The 16,842-nt window shown below is 40.1% G+C and overlaps 1 protein-coding gene across 16 annotated transcripts in view; it reads right to left on the bottom strand.

Moving 5' to 3' along the window:
* Positions 1–2,934: 2,934 nt before the first annotated feature.
* Positions 2,935–16,842, bottom strand: part of tnrc6c1 (trinucleotide repeat containing adaptor 6C1) — a 601,775-nt gene continuing 587,867 nt past the window's right edge. For all 16 annotated transcript variants that reach the window (XM_073026006.1, XM_073025993.1, XM_073025999.1 and 13 more), the window contains 4 exons: positions 15,642–15,842; positions 14,961–15,031; positions 13,718–13,857; positions 2,935–6,416 (listed from right to left, as the gene is read on the bottom strand). In XM_073026006.1, the coding sequence (XP_072882107.1) occupies positions 6,056–6,416; positions 13,718–13,857; positions 14,961–15,031; positions 15,642–15,842 (773 nt within the window). In that variant the 3' untranslated portion in view covers positions 2,935–6,055. The remainder of the gene's footprint in view (positions 6,417–13,717; positions 13,858–14,960; positions 15,032–15,641; positions 15,843–16,842) is intronic.

Here is a 16,842-nt window from a genome sequence, read left to right as displayed (position 1 = left end):
ATCTTTGAAGTTTGCATTGTACAAACAATGACTTGCACTTATTACTTATAAACACATACCTTAGACAAGGTCCACATGAAAGCAAAACATCTTACCTGAATGAAGCTTCTAAAATTGATCCACTAGTATTTCATCTAGAGGCAAATATTTAGCGTACCCCACACATGTAACTGTTTTCCAACCAATTTTAATGTAACAAAAACAATACAAATGTAATTTTGTAAATCATGAGAAAGCCCTCAAAACCACTATTTTTAACCAGTTGTGTGATGGTTATTGTTAGATTTCAACTAGGTTATAATGTACAATTTTAATATAGTGTGTATATGTGTATATATATATATATATATATATATATATATATACATACACATACATATACACACACACACACACACACGTTATTTTATATATATATATATATATATATATATATATATATATGTCTACCTCAAGTACTACAATCAACTTTAAGCACACACTACAGCATTATATAGATAGGAGAGAGAGTATTTTACTAACTTTGTTAAACCTAATTGTGTTATGCACAAATCCAAACATTTACACCAAGAATAACAGCACATGCATGTGCTATATCAGTTCCCACAATTTTCCTACCTAAGCAATTCTCATTGATTCCATCCCATTCCAACTTCTTCTGGCATCTAGGTTTTCCTTCACATACATTACTGAATCTTCAGTAAAAATAGTTTACTCACAATTTTAGTATCCACATCAAAATTATTTTAACTATTTTTCCTGCCCTAAACATATCTGATACACAACAGACACTGACCCAACATTGCCATACCTTGTGAGAAATTTAAAAAAACAATGACTGTACTTTAGATCAAAAATACGACAAAACAGCACGATCTTCTGTGCATAGGGGCTATTAATTTCATTTAGAACCAATCTAGTTTCTACAAAATTCTAGCATTTGTTCAACACCACCTCTTGTTGTTGTCTGCGTCACACTACATCAATCTTCCTTCATTCCAAACAATCTTAATTTTAAACTTTAAAAAATCTTTGCATTATTTGCGAGGGCATTTTCACTTGTCATTTAGTCCTTTATCTACTTAATACACCTATATTCATATCTTTCAATATTTTAATGGTTAATTTCCTCTCAAACTCAGTTTCTAAATTTCATCAAAACTACATTTTTATCCCTTGAACACTAAAAACTCACCTTATACACATTTCATTTTTGATAAATTACCTCCTAACATGTTAGATCATTTGGACTTTCATGCCTGCTTCAATATTTAATAAAATCATGGCTAATATGAACAGTACCATTCTCCTGCTTTAACTCCATCTACATAACTCACTCAAAAAGCTGGAGTAACTCAGCAGGTCAGGCATGTATGGTACTTGGGCAGACTCTTTATCAGGACTTCAGCTATTTATTCCTTTCCATAGATGCTGCCTGCCCCATCAAGTTCCTTCAGCATTTTGAGTTGTTACTCTGGATTTCCAGCATCTGCAAAATATATAGTGTTTACCCCATCTGTATCCCTTGGTCCCATTGACTAAAAATCTATTGCACTCAAGTACAAATGAAGTGCCTGTCATACAGTGGAGATCAAGAGAGACTGAATACACAAATGACAGAGGATGGTAAAAGCTCAGATATTAAGCTGAAGGAACAGAATAGTACACCACAGTAAAGGCCATTTGGCCTATGATGTTATGCACAAAAAGAGGCCAATGGAAAGAAACAAAATGTGCTGGAAATAATGCAAAATGCTTAAATTTCCTGGAAATTTAAAACAAAAAATGGAAATACTCAGGTGATACCCCTTAACATCTTTGTAAATGTCCCCAGACTTGGAGATCAAGGTTTTGTTGACTGCCCCACCCACCATTTGAGCTTTAATTACCCCACTACTGCCATCATTTGACAAGGCTCCAAGATCTACAATCATCTCCACTAAATGATTTTTTTACTAAGTTTTTGGATACCTATCCTAATACATCCAGATATAGTTATGTGCAAAATTTGGTTTGGAAATAGTCCTATGAAGCAATCTTAAAAGATGCTACTGACAAGTTTCACTATATTTTGTTCAATTGAAGTTTTCCTCTTAAATCTTGTTTTCACACTGAACCAGAGTTGGTTTCTATTCTGATACACACCCAAACATTCATTCTCTTCAGCAGTGATTGCTTGTACTACTCAGACGGCAGATCCTAAACCCAAGAACAAAAATCTGTAATTCTAATGCTTGTCCTTTATTGTCATGGAGTGCAAATATTGGCACTCCTACCCAAAAGCACCATGCCAGTGACTTCACTGTGGGACTAGTCTAGGGCACCAAGGTGGCTCATTATCGTCATCATCAGAAGGGAATTAGGGATGTGCAAAAAATATTGGCCTTGCCCACAAAGCCCAGATCCCTCCCATCAATAATACTATCATTTTCCTGATTGACCTCTACTGTGTTGCCAAATTGATCCTGTTTCTTTATTAAATGAAACAAAATGTTCTCAATGCCAAATTTCTGCACAGGTACCAATTATCCAACCCGTTATGTTAAAAGTAAATTTTACACCACTGGTCATAACTTAACACAATATCCTGTTGTGTAACAATTAATTCCTATTGTTACACCTTTTCAGTCACAAGCCATTTTGATCTACAAACATGAGCTTTGTTCTTATTTAAATGAAATATTTTAATAAAAATTTATTTACTTCAAGGTCAAAAGAATATTTTATCAAAAAAACCTAACTTTTAGTTTTAACAAGCATATTACTATCTTTGCAACATGAATGCATAATTGCTGTTTCTTACAAACATTAACCTGGTAAAGAACAAATCTCCATTTCCAGTTTCATGTTCCTGAAAGATTTTTGCTGTAAAATCTGAAGCTTAGTAGTTGAAGTGCATGAAGTATTTGCATATATGTTAAAAGAAACACCAAATGGAGGCATAATCTTTTATTCATTGTTGACTCAGTAATACATATTGTAACAGCAAAAACAAAAATGTGTTTTAAACATTACAAGGTGAAAACTTGATTTGGATGAATATCTGATGAACAACATATGTGCACAAGGCTTGCCACAAATCTTTCAATACTTGGGCTTATGTCAGTTCTGTCCCTTGTTAAAAGGCTTATGGGAAAGGGAAGTAAACAAATGGTCAAAACGTCTTTAGTTATGATGGTTAATCCAAATCAAGCTTTAATTTCAAATGCATCATATCTCAACGTTTCACCTGAAAAATCCTTGCGCTTTAAAAATTTTGTTTTTGTTTTGCATTCAATGTGGCTAGTTGTGCTTTGCTACCTCAAAGTAAAGCTTGGAGAGATTTTTAAAAACTAGTTCCATTTTTCAAAAACAAAAACAAACCTCTGTGTGGGAAGGGGCTACAGCATTATTTTCTCAACCCCCACACTGAACATTTTTATTAGGCTCCAAAACTAGTTTTGTGTTTCAGTTTACAACAGTGCTTTGACATAACATTTCCATTACTGAATTGGAACTCTAGTAGATTATATACAAAAGCCTGTCATTTGTACAGTGCAATCTAATTGTTCAATACAAGTTCAGATGTGAGAAAACCTCCAAGATTCATTCGTCAGCTCAATAATAGGCAAATTCCACAACGTGTACTGAAATCTGATATAAACTGCCACCACATTTCCCCCCTCCCCCCAGAGGTGCAGAAAAAATCTCTTAGATAAGACTTCCAATAATAACTCAGAATTGGGGAATACAGTTACACTTCAAATCTGATTACACCAATTTGGAATGCTGGTGTTAATTTGTAATTACAAATTAAATAATTCCATGTACTCACACTCTTGTGTAGGCAGCAACTGACAAACCAGTGGGTGGTCTTACATTCCCAACAAAATATACACACACATTTTCACTGGTGCCAGACCAGGTTATCAGACTCATGGAATGATTCACTTATTAGTCTAGTGGATCTCATCAAAAGATGCACAAAACAGCATTATATATTTTGAAAACAATTTACATGTTTTTGTAGAATTGTTGGAGGTTTGTTTCTGACACGGTTTAAGTTTTCAACATTTAATGTTTCTAAACCATTCTGACAGAGCAACATCTTTGTCGACTGGATGGGGTTACCTCATCTTTTAACCAAGTATATCCACTTAGTGCAATCCACCGTGGTAATCTGCTAATTTCATAGTAAACAATGGAGCAGAAAAGCAGCTTCACCACAATGCACTGAGCCTTTAGCATTTGCTCAGTGTAAGTGAATAGAAATATCCTTCATTTCAAACGAATAATGCTTTTAATGATCTTGTTCAATTCCCAGGGGAAAACTGCAATTAATAGTTCTCAAGAAGCCCAATAGTTCAAGAAAACAACTTTCTGTGCATTTGTTTTTACAATCACATTCTATGAGGAAATAAATTGTTTAAAAAGCCACCAACTTTCTTTAAAAAAATCTTGGATTACCAACATTTGTAATTCAAAGGCAAAAATGAAACAAACACAGACTTTCACTCCCTCTTCCCCCCCACCCCCCCTAAAACTTTTAAAGTCAGGCTTTTCTACAACTCAAGACTATTTTCGGCTTGGAATATACATAATGGCAATGAGATGCAAAATACCTTTGAGAAGAAATGGTAAATACACTCTATTATAACTCAGGAAAAACAAAAGTCTTGAACCCATTTGTGCATAGTTCATGATCCACTTTAAAACCAGCGTTTTGTTGCCAAAAACAGCTTGATAAAACCAATAAAAACCTATTCAAAGATAATGCACAAGTTACCTGATCCAAGCAGGCTGGGACAAGGAGAGTTTATACAGCAACATACTTTACAGTATGTTGGTCAATTGTCTTTAACACAATCAAAAGCATTGATTTCTTTTTAAAACATAAAGCATTTCATAAAGCACTCTTCAAACATTGTTGTGTCCATTATTTGGTAAATAAGTAACTGCTACAGAATAAACAGGTATTTTCTTTTTTTCTTCAGTGCTAGAAGTTGGGTTAAAATACATGAAATGGCGTGGAGTAGCTCCCCAGAAAATTCAGGCCTTCCTGAGACATCATCCACTGTGTGCAAGAAAGTGAGCAAAAATTTACAAAGGAAAAAATACACAACAATGGCCAAAAAAATACAACACTGTTCATTCCCAGAGTTCTGAAGTAGCACATCTTCATTCTGAAAATAGGTTTTGATGGAAGAGTAATTGTCCTTTTTTCATATTTTTTCCTTTTTTTTTAAGTTCTGCAAAGTTTGTAAACAGGAGGTTACCAAACATAGGCACCTCTAAATCAGTCACAAAAATATCCAGTCTAAGTGCTTCCCATGCCTGCTTGCAGGATGGGTCCACTCTATTGTGTAGCTATGGCCACAGTTCAACTAGAGCATTTTTTTTTTAACTTTTATACTCTGAAAGAAAACTGGTGCAATACTCCTGTAATAATTCTCTTGCATTAGTCCACAAAAAAGCCACTAAAGGTAGGTATACACATCATCTCCAGAGCACACACTGTTAAGAGTGTCCTTGAGTAAACATTTACACATGAATTGCTGCTGGCCCCTTTGTAAGATTAGCTGGAGGGGCTGCAGACACTCAGTGCAAAGTTAGAAGCTAATAATTTGACCAACGAGCAAATAAAAGCATATACTGTATAAAGAAACAAAAAACACACTGATTTCATACACACCCACACACTGAGATGCATACATTTGCACCATCACACATACACACAATAAACTTTTTTGTTTGAGCCTATTTGTGATGACAACTCCTCAGAAGTGTAAATTAGACGGTTTTCACATTTCATATTGGCCTGCTTGATTCAAGTATTTGTGTTGATATGTTTTTGGGATCAAACAAAATAATGAAAGCAAGGGTAATGTGCATACTAAACCCAGGCTCACAAAAGTAGACTTTCCATGCCCCAAAACCCCACCTATCCAAATCCCACAACTACTTCCCTGCCCACACTCCCTCATCCAACCACAGGTTGTGGATCCAGGGCCAAAACAATGTCCAGAACTGGGTTGTTTAGTGCTGATTGTTAGCTTCACAAGATCATCAGTTTTCCCTACATTGATTCTCCACTCAGAAGGTCACCAGGGAGTAAGGTGTTTATAGGTGTAGGGCTGCCAATAACTCTGGTGTCATCATTGTTAGGAGGACCCCATAAACTGCTGGAGTATTGAGGGACACTACTCCACAGGAGGTCATTGGTTCCTTTTCCACTCAAGCTTGTAGTATTCCAGTGACCGAGATCATTGCGAACCAATCCGTGAGAGTTGGTGCTTGACCCAAGTCGGCTCTGATTTGTTCCGGCGTTTGACTGCCAGCTGGAGGTCTGAGAGAGTGATTGACCTTGTGCAAAGAAACGGTTAACTTCTTCATCACTGGCAAATTCAGCGAGGATAGTAGTGTTTCCCAGAACGCACCTGGACAAAGGAAAAGTCAAATGTTAAGAGAGCTCAAAACCAGATCACTTTAAATGCTTACAAACTTAAAATGCTGCTAATGAATGCTAACTTCACATGCAAACTATACACTGTCAGTTCAAATGAAAAAATACTTATGGAATTTTTTTTAAAAATAAGACTGCTGGACCATTTATAAAGATTGGTCTACAATTTGGACAAAATTTAGTGACCAGGTAGTATTCCATTCTCATTCTTCTTTCACTTCTAGCAACCAAATCATTAAATATCTGCAGTGTCATTTAAGTAGCTTGATAGGCTTTTAAAATACACTGTTTTCTTAGTGTGTCAAGTATCTACTTGCACAAACTGGATAAAATTTATGTCCATGATTTACTTTAAAGATAAAAGGCAAATAAATTCAAAGTTTTTTTGTCAGACCCAGATCTGACAATTGCATTATGATCAAAGAATCATGATGAGAAGAATCTGACATGTTGCCTGGTTACCAACATCTCTGGACCTGCCAAAACAGAATTCAAACAGAGGGGCTGGAGTGATGGTGCGCTTTGAACCGATAAATTCAATAGAAGTGCTTTATCTAGCATTTCTTCAGTGTTCAAGAAGGTATTAATAAAAGAGGCTGGAAAGGTACAAGTCACTTTCAGAAAACTATAGAAAGGGTGCAAAGGAGATTTACAAGGACCTTCCCTGGATTGGGTAGCATGCCTTATGAGAATAGGTTGAGTGAACGTGGCCTTTTCTCCTTGGAGCAACAGAGGATGAGAGGTGACCTGATGAGAGGCATTGATCATGTGGATAATCAGAGACTTTTCTCCAGGGTTGAAATGGCTCACACGAGAAGGCATAGTTTTAAGGTGCTTGGAAGTAGGTACAGAGTAGATGTCAGGGGTAAGTTGTTGTTGTTGTTGTTGTATGGTGTTTTTTTTTTACACAGAGTGGTGAGTGCGTGGAATGGGCTGCTGGCAGCGGCGGTGGAGAGGGAAACTGTAGGGTCTATTAAGAAACTCCAGATGGCTACATGGAGCTTAGAGGGCTATGGTTAAAGCCTAGGTAGTTCTAAGGCAGGGACATGTTCAGCACAGCTTTGTGGGCTGAAGGGCCTGTATTGTGCTGTAGGTTTTCTATGGTTCTAAAAAGACTGCACGTTTGTGAAGAGTTTATCACATACCACGACTGCGTAAGCGCATGGAGGTCAGTGAGTTAGACAGGCGGGAAGGATTTAAAAGACAGTTTTTTCCTCAGCAGTTTGATCGAGGCACGACTACACAAGCGCGTGGACATCAGTGAGTTAGACCGGCGGGAAGGATTTAAAAAGAAGACAGCTTTACAGAGCAGGTGATGGAGTAGAGGGAGACAGAGTAGGAGGGCTATGGCTCAACGGGTCGAGGCCAGGTAAGTTACTTGTGAGGAATAAGAAGTACGTGTGTGAGGCTGGTGTTCTGTACTGGGTGTCAGATGTGGGATGTCCGGGAGAGTCCCAGCCTCCCAAACAGCCACATCTGCGCCAGGTGTGTTGAGCTGTAGCTCCTTAGGGACCACATTAGGGAACTGGAGATATAGCTCAATGACCTTCATCTGGTCAAGGAAAGTGAGGTGATAGAGAGGAGCTATAGGCACGTAGTCACACTGGGGCCTCAGGAGACAGATAAGTGTGTAATAAGTCAGGAGAGGGATGGGCAAGTGTCAGATACTAGACAGTACCCTTGTGGCTGTCCCCCTTAACAATAAGTACTCCTGTTTGAGTACTGCTGGGGGCGGGGGGGGGGTTTACAACCTACCTGGAGGAAGCAACAGTGGACACACCTCTGGCACAGGGTCTGGCCCTGTAGCTCAGAAGGGTCGGGAAAGAAAGAGGATGGCAGCAGTGATAAGGGACTCTATAGCTAGGGGGACAGACAGGCGATTCTGTAGACACAGGGAAGAAACACGGATGGTAGTTTGCCCCCCAGGTGCCAGGGTCCGGGATGTTTCTGATCATGTCCGCGATATCCTGAAGTGGGAAAGTGAACTGCTAGAGGTAGTGGTACATATTGGTACCAACAACATAGGTAGGAATAGGGAGGAGGTCCTGAAAACAGACTACAGGGAGTTAGGAAACAAGCTGAGAAGCAGGATCCCTAAGGTAGTGATCTCGGGATTACCGCCTGTGCCACGTGACTCTGAGTATAGGAATAGAAAGAGGTGGAGGATAAATGCATGGCTGAGGGATTGGAGCAGGGGGCAGGGATTCAGATTTCTGGATTATTGACACCATTTTTGGGACAGGCGTGACCTGTACAAAAAAGGATGGGTTGCACTTGAATTTAATTGGGACCAATATCCTGGCAGGGATGTTTGCTAAGGCTATTTAGGAGAGTTTAAACTTGAATTGCTGGGGGGTGGGAACCGAACTGAAGAGACGGAGGAAAGGGTGGTTGGCTCAGAAATATACAAAGCTTGTAGGCAGTGTGAGAGGAAGGATAGGCAGATGATAGAGAAGGGATGCGCTCAGAATAATGGTTTGAGATGTGTCTATTTTAATGCAAGAGGCATCATGACAAAGCGGATGAGCTTAAGAGCGTGGATCAGTACTTGGCGCTATGATGGTGTGGCCATTAGAGACTTGGATGGCTCAGGGACAGGAATGGTTACTTAAGAGTGCCAGGCTTTAGATGTTTCAGGAAGGACAAGGAGGGGGGCAAAAGAGGTGAGAGTGTGGCATTGTTGATCAGAGAGAGTGTCACATTTGCAGTAAAGGAGGAAGTCATGGAGGGATTGTCTACTGAGTCTCTGTGGGTGGAAGTTAGGAACAGGAAGGGGTCAATAACTCTACTGGGTGTATTTTTTAATATATAGACCACCCAATAGTAACAGGGATATCAAGGGGCAGATAGGGAGACAGATTCTGGAAAGGTAATAACAGGGTTGTCGTGGTGGGAGATTTTAATTTCCCAAATATCGATTGGCATCTCCCTAGAGCAACTGGTTTAGATATGGTGGAGTTTGTTAGGTGTGTTCAGGAACGTTTCCTGACACGATATGTATATAAGCCTACAAAAGGAGAGGCTGTACTTGATCCGGTATTGGGAAATGAATCTGGTCATGAACCTCTCCCCTCCTACCCCTCCTCACAGCCCCCCACCCTGCTCTCGTGACTACACCCCTCCCACACCTGAAACCACCACGGTGGGCTTCACAGCTGAACAGGTGAGAAGACAGCTGAAACGTCTCCACCCAAGCAAGGCTGCAGGCCCGGATGGTGTCAGCCCCAGGGTGCTCAAAGCCTGTGCCCCCCAGCTATGTGGAGTACTTCACCATGTCTTCAACCTGAGCCTGAGTCTCCAGAGGGTTCCTGTGCTGTGGAAGACGTCCTGCCTCGTTCCTGTACCAAAGACGCCGCGCCCCAGTGGCTCCAATGACTATAGACTGGTGGCATTGACCTCACATCATGAAGACCCTGGAGAGACTTGTTCTAGAGCAGCTCCGGCCTATGGTTAGGCCACACTTAGACCCCCTCCAGTTCGCCTATCAGCCCCGACTAGGAGTTGAGGATGCCATCGTCTACCTGCTGAACCGTGTCTATGCCCACCTGGACAAGCCGGCGAGCACTGTGAGGGTCATGCTTTTTTGACTTCTCCAGTGCGTTCAACACCATCCGCCCTGCTCTGCTGGGTGAGAAGCTGACAGTGATGCAGGTGGATGTTTCCCTGGTGTCATGGATTATTGATTACCTGACTGGCAGACCACAGTATGTGCGCTTGCAATAGTGTGTCAGACAGAGTGGTCAGCAGCACTGGGGTTCCACAGGGGACTGTCCTGTCTCCCTTTCTCTTCACCATCTACACCTCAGACTTCAACTATTGCACAGAGTCTTGCCATCTTCAGAAGTTTTCTGATGACTCTGCCATAGTTGGATGCATCGGCAAAGGAGATGAGGCTGAGTACAGGGCTATGGTGGGAAACTTTGTCACATGGTGCGAGCAGAATAATCAGCAGCTTAATGTGAAAAAGACTAAGGAGCTGGTGGTGGACCTGAGGAGGGCTAAGGCACCGGTGACCCTTGTTTCCATCCAAGGGGTCAGTGTGGATATGGTGGAGGATTACAGATACCTGGAGATACGAATTGACAATAAACTGGACTGGTCAAAGACCACTGAGGCTGTCTACAAGAAGGGTCAGAGCCGTCTCTATTTCCTCAGGAGACTGAGGTCCTTTAACATCTGCCAGACGATGCTGAGGATGTTCTACGAGGCTGTGGTGGCCAGTGCTATCATGTTTGCTGTTGTGTGCTGGGGCAGCAGGCTGAGGGTAGCAGACATCAACAGAATCAACAAACTCATTCTTAAGGCCAGTGATGTTGTGGGGGTGGAACTGGACTCTCTGATGGTGGTGTCTGAAAAGAGGATGCTGTCCAAGTTGCATGCCATCCACTCCATAATGTACTGGTTAGGCACAGGAGTACATTCAGCCAGAGACTCATTCCACCAAGATGTAACACTGAGCGTCATAGGAAGTAATTCCTACCTGTGGCCATCAAACTTCACAACTTCTCCCTTGGAGCGTCAGACACCCTGAGCCAATAGGCTGGTCCTGGACTTATTTCCACTTGGCATGATTAACTTAATATTATTTAATTATTTATGGTTTTATATTGCTATATTTCTTCACTATTCTTGGTGCGGCTGTAACGAAACCCAACTTCCCTCGGGATCAATAAAGTATGTCTGTCTGTCTGTCTGTCTGTCAGGTCTCTCAGTGGGAGAGCATTTTGGAGATAGTGATCATAATTCTATCTCCTTTACCATAGCACTGGAGAGGGATAGAAACAGACAAGTTAGGAAAGCATTTAATTGGAGTAAGGGGAAATATGAAGCTATCAGGCAGGAACCTGGGAACAGGTGTTCTCAGGGAAATGTACAGCAGAAATATGGCAAATGTTCAGTGGATATTTGCATGACGTTCTGCATAGCTATGATCCAGTGAGACAGGGAAAGGATAGTAGGGTACAGGAACCATGGTGTACAAAGGCTGTTGAAAATCTAGTCAAGAAGAAAAGAAAAGCTTACGAAAGGTGCAAAAAACTAGATACTGAGAGAGATCTAGAAAATTATATGGCTAGCAGGAAGGAGCTGAAGAATGAAATTTGTAGAGCCAGAAGGGGCCATGAGAAGGCCTTGGTGAGCAGGATTACGAAAAACCCCAAGGCATTCTACAAGTACGTGAAGAGCAAGAGGATTAGGTGTGAGAGAATAGGACCAATCAAGTGTGACAGTGGAAAAGTGTGTATGGAATTGTAGGAGATAGCAGCGATACTTAATAAATACTTTGCTACAGAAAAGGACCCTGGCAATTGTAGGGATGACTTACAGCGGACTAAAAAGCTTGAGCACGTAGACATTAAGAGGATGTGCTGGAGCTTTTGGAAAGCATCAAATTGGATAAGTCACTGGGACCAGGCGAGATGCACCTCAGGCTACTGTGGGAGGCGAGGGAGGAGACTGCTGAGCCTCTGACAATGATCTTTGCATCATCAATGTGGATGGGAGAGGTTCCAGAAGATTAGAGGGTTGCAGATGTTCTTCCCTTATTCAAGAAAGAGAGTAGAGATAGCCCAGGAAATTATAGACCAGTGAGTCTTACTTCAGTGGCTGTTCAGTTGATGGAGAAGATCCGGAGAGGCAGGATTTATGAACATTTGGAGAGGCATAATATGATTAGAAATAGTCAGCATGGCTTTGTCAAAGGCAGATCGTGCCTTATGAGCCTGATTGAACTTTCTGAGGATGTGATTAAACACATTGCTGAAGGCAGAGCAGTAGATGTAGTGTATATGGATTTCAGCAAGGCATTTGGTAAGTTATCCTATGCAAGGCTTATTGAGAAAGTAAGGAGGGATGGGATCCAAGGGGACCTTTCTTTGTGGATCCAGAATGGCTTGCCCACAGAAGGCAAAAAGTGGTTGTAGACAGGTCATATTCTGCATGAAGGTCAGTGACCAGTGGTGTGCCTAAGGGATTTGTTCTGGGACCCCTTCTCTTCATGATTTTTATAAATGACCTGGATGAGGAAGTGGAGGGATGGGTTAGTAAATTTGCTGATGACACAAAGGCTGGGGTTGTTGTGGATTGTGTGGAGGGCTGTCAGAGGTTACAGTGGGACATCGATAGATGCAAAACTGGGCTGAAAAGTGGCAGATGGAATTCAACCTTGATAAGTGTCAGGTGGTTCATTTTGGTAGGTCAAATATGATGGCAGAATATTGTATTAATGGTAAGACTCTTGGCAGTGCGGAGGATCAGAGAGACCTTGGGGTCCGAGTCCATAGGACGCTCAAAGCTGATGCGCAAGTTGACTGTGTGGTTAAGGCAGCATACAGTGTACTGGCCTTCATCAACCATACGACTGAGTTCAAGAGCCGAGAAGTAATGTTGCAGCTAAATAGGACACAGGTCAGACCCCACTTGGAGTACTGTGCTCAGTTCTGGTCATCTCACTACAGGAAGGATATGGACACTATAGAGAGGGTGCAGAAGAGATTTACAAGGGTGTTGCCTGGATCGGTGAGCATGCCCTATGAGAATAGGTTGAGTGAACTCGGCCTTTTTCCCTTGGAGCCACAGAGAATGAGAGGTGACCTGATAGAGGTGTACAAGATGATGAGAGGCATTGATTACGTGGATAGTCAGAGGTGTTTTCCCAGGGCTGAAATGGCTAACACGAGAGGTCACAGTTTTAAGGTGCTTGGAAGTAGGTCCAAAGGAGATGTCAGGGGTAAGTAGTTGTTGATTTTTTTTAAAAATGATGAGAGAGGTGAATGCATGGAATAGGCTGCCGGCAATGGTGGTGGAGGCGTATACGATAGGGTCTTTTAAGAGACTCCTGGATAGGTACATGGGGCTTAGAAAAATAGAAGGCTATGGGTAACCTGAGGCAATTTCTAAAGTACGTACATGTTTGGCACAGCATCGTGGGCCAAAGGGCTTGTATTGTGCTGTAACTTTTCAATGTTTCTATGTTATTTATGCCAATAAATATTGACCCACAAGTCTTGTGGGGATGTGTAGTGAATACCAGCACATCTGTCATTTTGGTAGACAGATCAGCCAGGGCAAAACACAAGAAAATAAATTGGATCAATTGGATGACATGCTATCCTGAGAAACAGTGGCAGGGATAAATTGAAAACATTTAATGTTCCTTCAAAGACTAGGAAACCACAAAACTTTATATCAATTCTCTGAATCATTCACATAAATCCAAATGAACATAATACTAAATTATAGAAAAACTTCAAGTCTAGACTAATACATGCATCTTACATGTGGAGGGACTTCTGGGCCTTAGCTGCTTCTTCCTTTGAACTGTAGCGAACCACAGCATTTCCTTGGGTCAAGTTCAGATGGAATGTTATCAGTGGACCATGCTGCATGCATAAAGTCCGCAAAGTCGAGCCATCAATCTGCAGCAAAAGAGTGAGCCAACCTTATTTACAAATCTTAAAGCATAACTTTATGTTGTAATTTGGTAGAAATCACATTTGAGACAAATTACCAACTTATACATTTTAGACCCCACGCAAAATCAAAGTCATGAATCACTACCCCACATCATTTTAATTTTCTGAAGTAAATCTCTGAACTTCCAAATCCTACACACAATTGAGAGATTGAAGTTGTGCAATCTTGGTTTCTAGTTCATGGAAAACAAATTTCATTAAAAATGGAAAAATAATGCAAAATTATCCAATACATTACAATTCTATTGAGTAAACTTAAGTTGCTTTATTGTTCCTGCATTAGCTTGAAAACAGAAAATCTTTAGGACTGTCTGTTTCTAAGCCAATGTAGGAGCCAATGACAGAATTCCGGATGCCAGCAGTTATTGTCGAAATGACAATAAAAGCAACTTGACTTGACTTGACTTGAGCAAGAAAGGGGATTAGGGATAGCAGCTGGAACAAGCTAGTTAATGGGTGATTGGAGAAAGGAAGAAAAATTGGTGCAAAGATGCAGATTTGTGAGGATTTACATCTGGTAGCAGACAATTTTAAATACTGCCAATTGTTTTCACACATGTGTAGAAAACACAAAACTCATCATTCCATAAGTGGTGAGTAATTACAGAAAATGTCTCAGTTTTTGAAGGGGCCACAAAATCTCTGTAAAACTGTTAAACAAAGCTAATAAAAATCTGAAAATATTTCCTTATTAAATATGGAAATTTAAATTGAAGGCTAAACATAGGCTATGTTATTGTAAAGAATTCTGCTCTTCAAAATAACATTTGAATCCATCTGTGAGAGTGAATATCACTTTGGAAAACATACACGCTCCTGCTATTTCCTTGGAGTTTTGTACTCTACTTTGAGGGGACTAAAATTTTGTACTCTCATCTTAAAACTTAAGCTAACATTAAGTATAAATTCTCTAACTGCAGGTGTGTGAAACAGTATAATTTCCATTCAGAGATATAATGAACTTGGACATATCAGTTGCAGTGATGTTTAGACTTCTATGCAAGGGCGAGGTTACTTTCATAGGACAAGAAGCTAATGCTTCTTACCTGTGGTGTTAGGTTTCGCAGAACCAACCAGCTGTTGTTTCTCCCAGAGCTATCAGTGCTCCAAGCAGAACCTAAAATTGACAAAACAAGATGTTATTACCCCGTAAATGAGTTTAGATTCAGAACATTTATTTACCTCTAATTCTACAGTAGATTTTGACTACTCGGAAAAGTACCATCAACCAAATTGTTACTTCATTCTAATAGAAATGTGATGATTTTCTCAGCTAAGTGGCTAACAAAGGAAATGAACAGCACATGTAACTGAAGAATAAATGTAATAACAACAGAAAATTAATAGAAAGCTTTGTTCATTCAATTCCATATGGGATGTTGGATATAAAATATATAATTAGCAAAACCCATTTATTCCTTAAGTTAGGGAATTATATTCAACTTCTTTGAATAAAGGTAGGAGGTGGAAAAGATGCACACTAGAAGGATAGATGCATTATTATTCAAATTCATTTGAAAAAATATTGTACTACATCAGTACACTAAATTTGATAGTTATATCCAAAAGTATTTAGACAGTTCTCTGGCTCAGGATTTCTATTTTCCGTCAACAAAAACACCTGATTATTCTTTCAATTTTTCAGTTGCTACAAACCTTAAATAAATTGAAATAACATTGGAATTCATCTCAAAGATATCAAAGGTATGCAGAAGACAATAACTTACTGGAGGAATAAGAGCTTGGCCAACTTGAGACAAGTCCTAATGAACTGACACCCCATGATGGTGATGGCTTGGTATTTGTCAGGCCTGGTGGAGGCCTAGTGTTTTTGGATCCTAGCGGCACTTTCCACAATTCGTGTGATAGTGGTGCTTGAGTTTGAGCAATAGGTCCAGGTGACCAAGTAGATTTATCTGTCAGTTTAGCTGAAATATAGGAAAAACATTTTGCAGTCAAAAAGAACCAAACTAAATGAACATTTAGATTTCAAGCATATTACACCTCAACACTGAACATGCTCAAAGTACAAAACACTTCTGGAACATACATAAACTTCAAACACATTACTTCCATTTCAGAATGAAGGCTCACGTTACCATGGAACACAATCTCAGAGATATCTGAATATTTACTTATTTAGCAACAGCGCAAAGTAGGCTGTTCCAGCATCTTTGAGCCGAGCAACCCCACAACTCCAGTTAACCCTAACCTGATCACTGGACAATTTATCATAAACAATTAACCTAACCAGTACATCTTTGGACTGTGAGAGGAAACCAGAGTAGCTGGGGGGGGGGGGGGGGGGGAATCCCACGGGAAGGATGTACAGAAATTCCTCACAGAACTGTACTGGAATTGAATTCCACAACGCCCCAAGCTGTAAGAGCCGCATGTTAACTGCTACTTGACCACAGGGCTTCTGCATTTATTACTACATTTCAACATGTCAGGAAGGCATCTATTACCCTTTTTTTAAAACCACAATCAGACCAAAACCCCTCACCTCTCATGACCAGTAAAAATTCAGAACTCCCCTTCTCAACTGACATTGTCATTGGAAGAAGCAAAGTGACATGTGAATGCTTAAATATTTATATCTTTGCATCCATTTTTGAGGCAAGTTAAGCTGAGTTAGGATGAAGTTTTCAGATTGATTCAACTATCCATTAAAATAATAATACATTTTTAATAAAATATAGACTGGCACACATGAAATATCTAAAGCCAGAGAATTAAGAATTAATGCCGTTGATGTTAATTTGCCTCTAGTAAAAATACATAATCATATTTCTGAATTGCTGATGTTCTACCATTAAACAATAACTCTAGTCACTCCACAATCAATAGTTCAAAATTTAAAAAAAGTCATAAATGGGCAACTTAAACTTTTCAGTTAGTACACAAAGATGCATTATTTTGCCGTAC

This window comes from Hemitrygon akajei, chromosome 22 (genome assembly GCF_048418815.1).
Source record: "Hemitrygon akajei chromosome 22, sHemAka1.3, whole genome shotgun sequence".
Taxonomy (NCBI): Eukaryota; Metazoa; Chordata; class Chondrichthyes; order Myliobatiformes; family Dasyatidae; genus Hemitrygon; species Hemitrygon akajei.
Note: the sequence above shows the minus strand (reverse complement) of the source record. Positions and strands in the feature narration are given on the sequence as shown.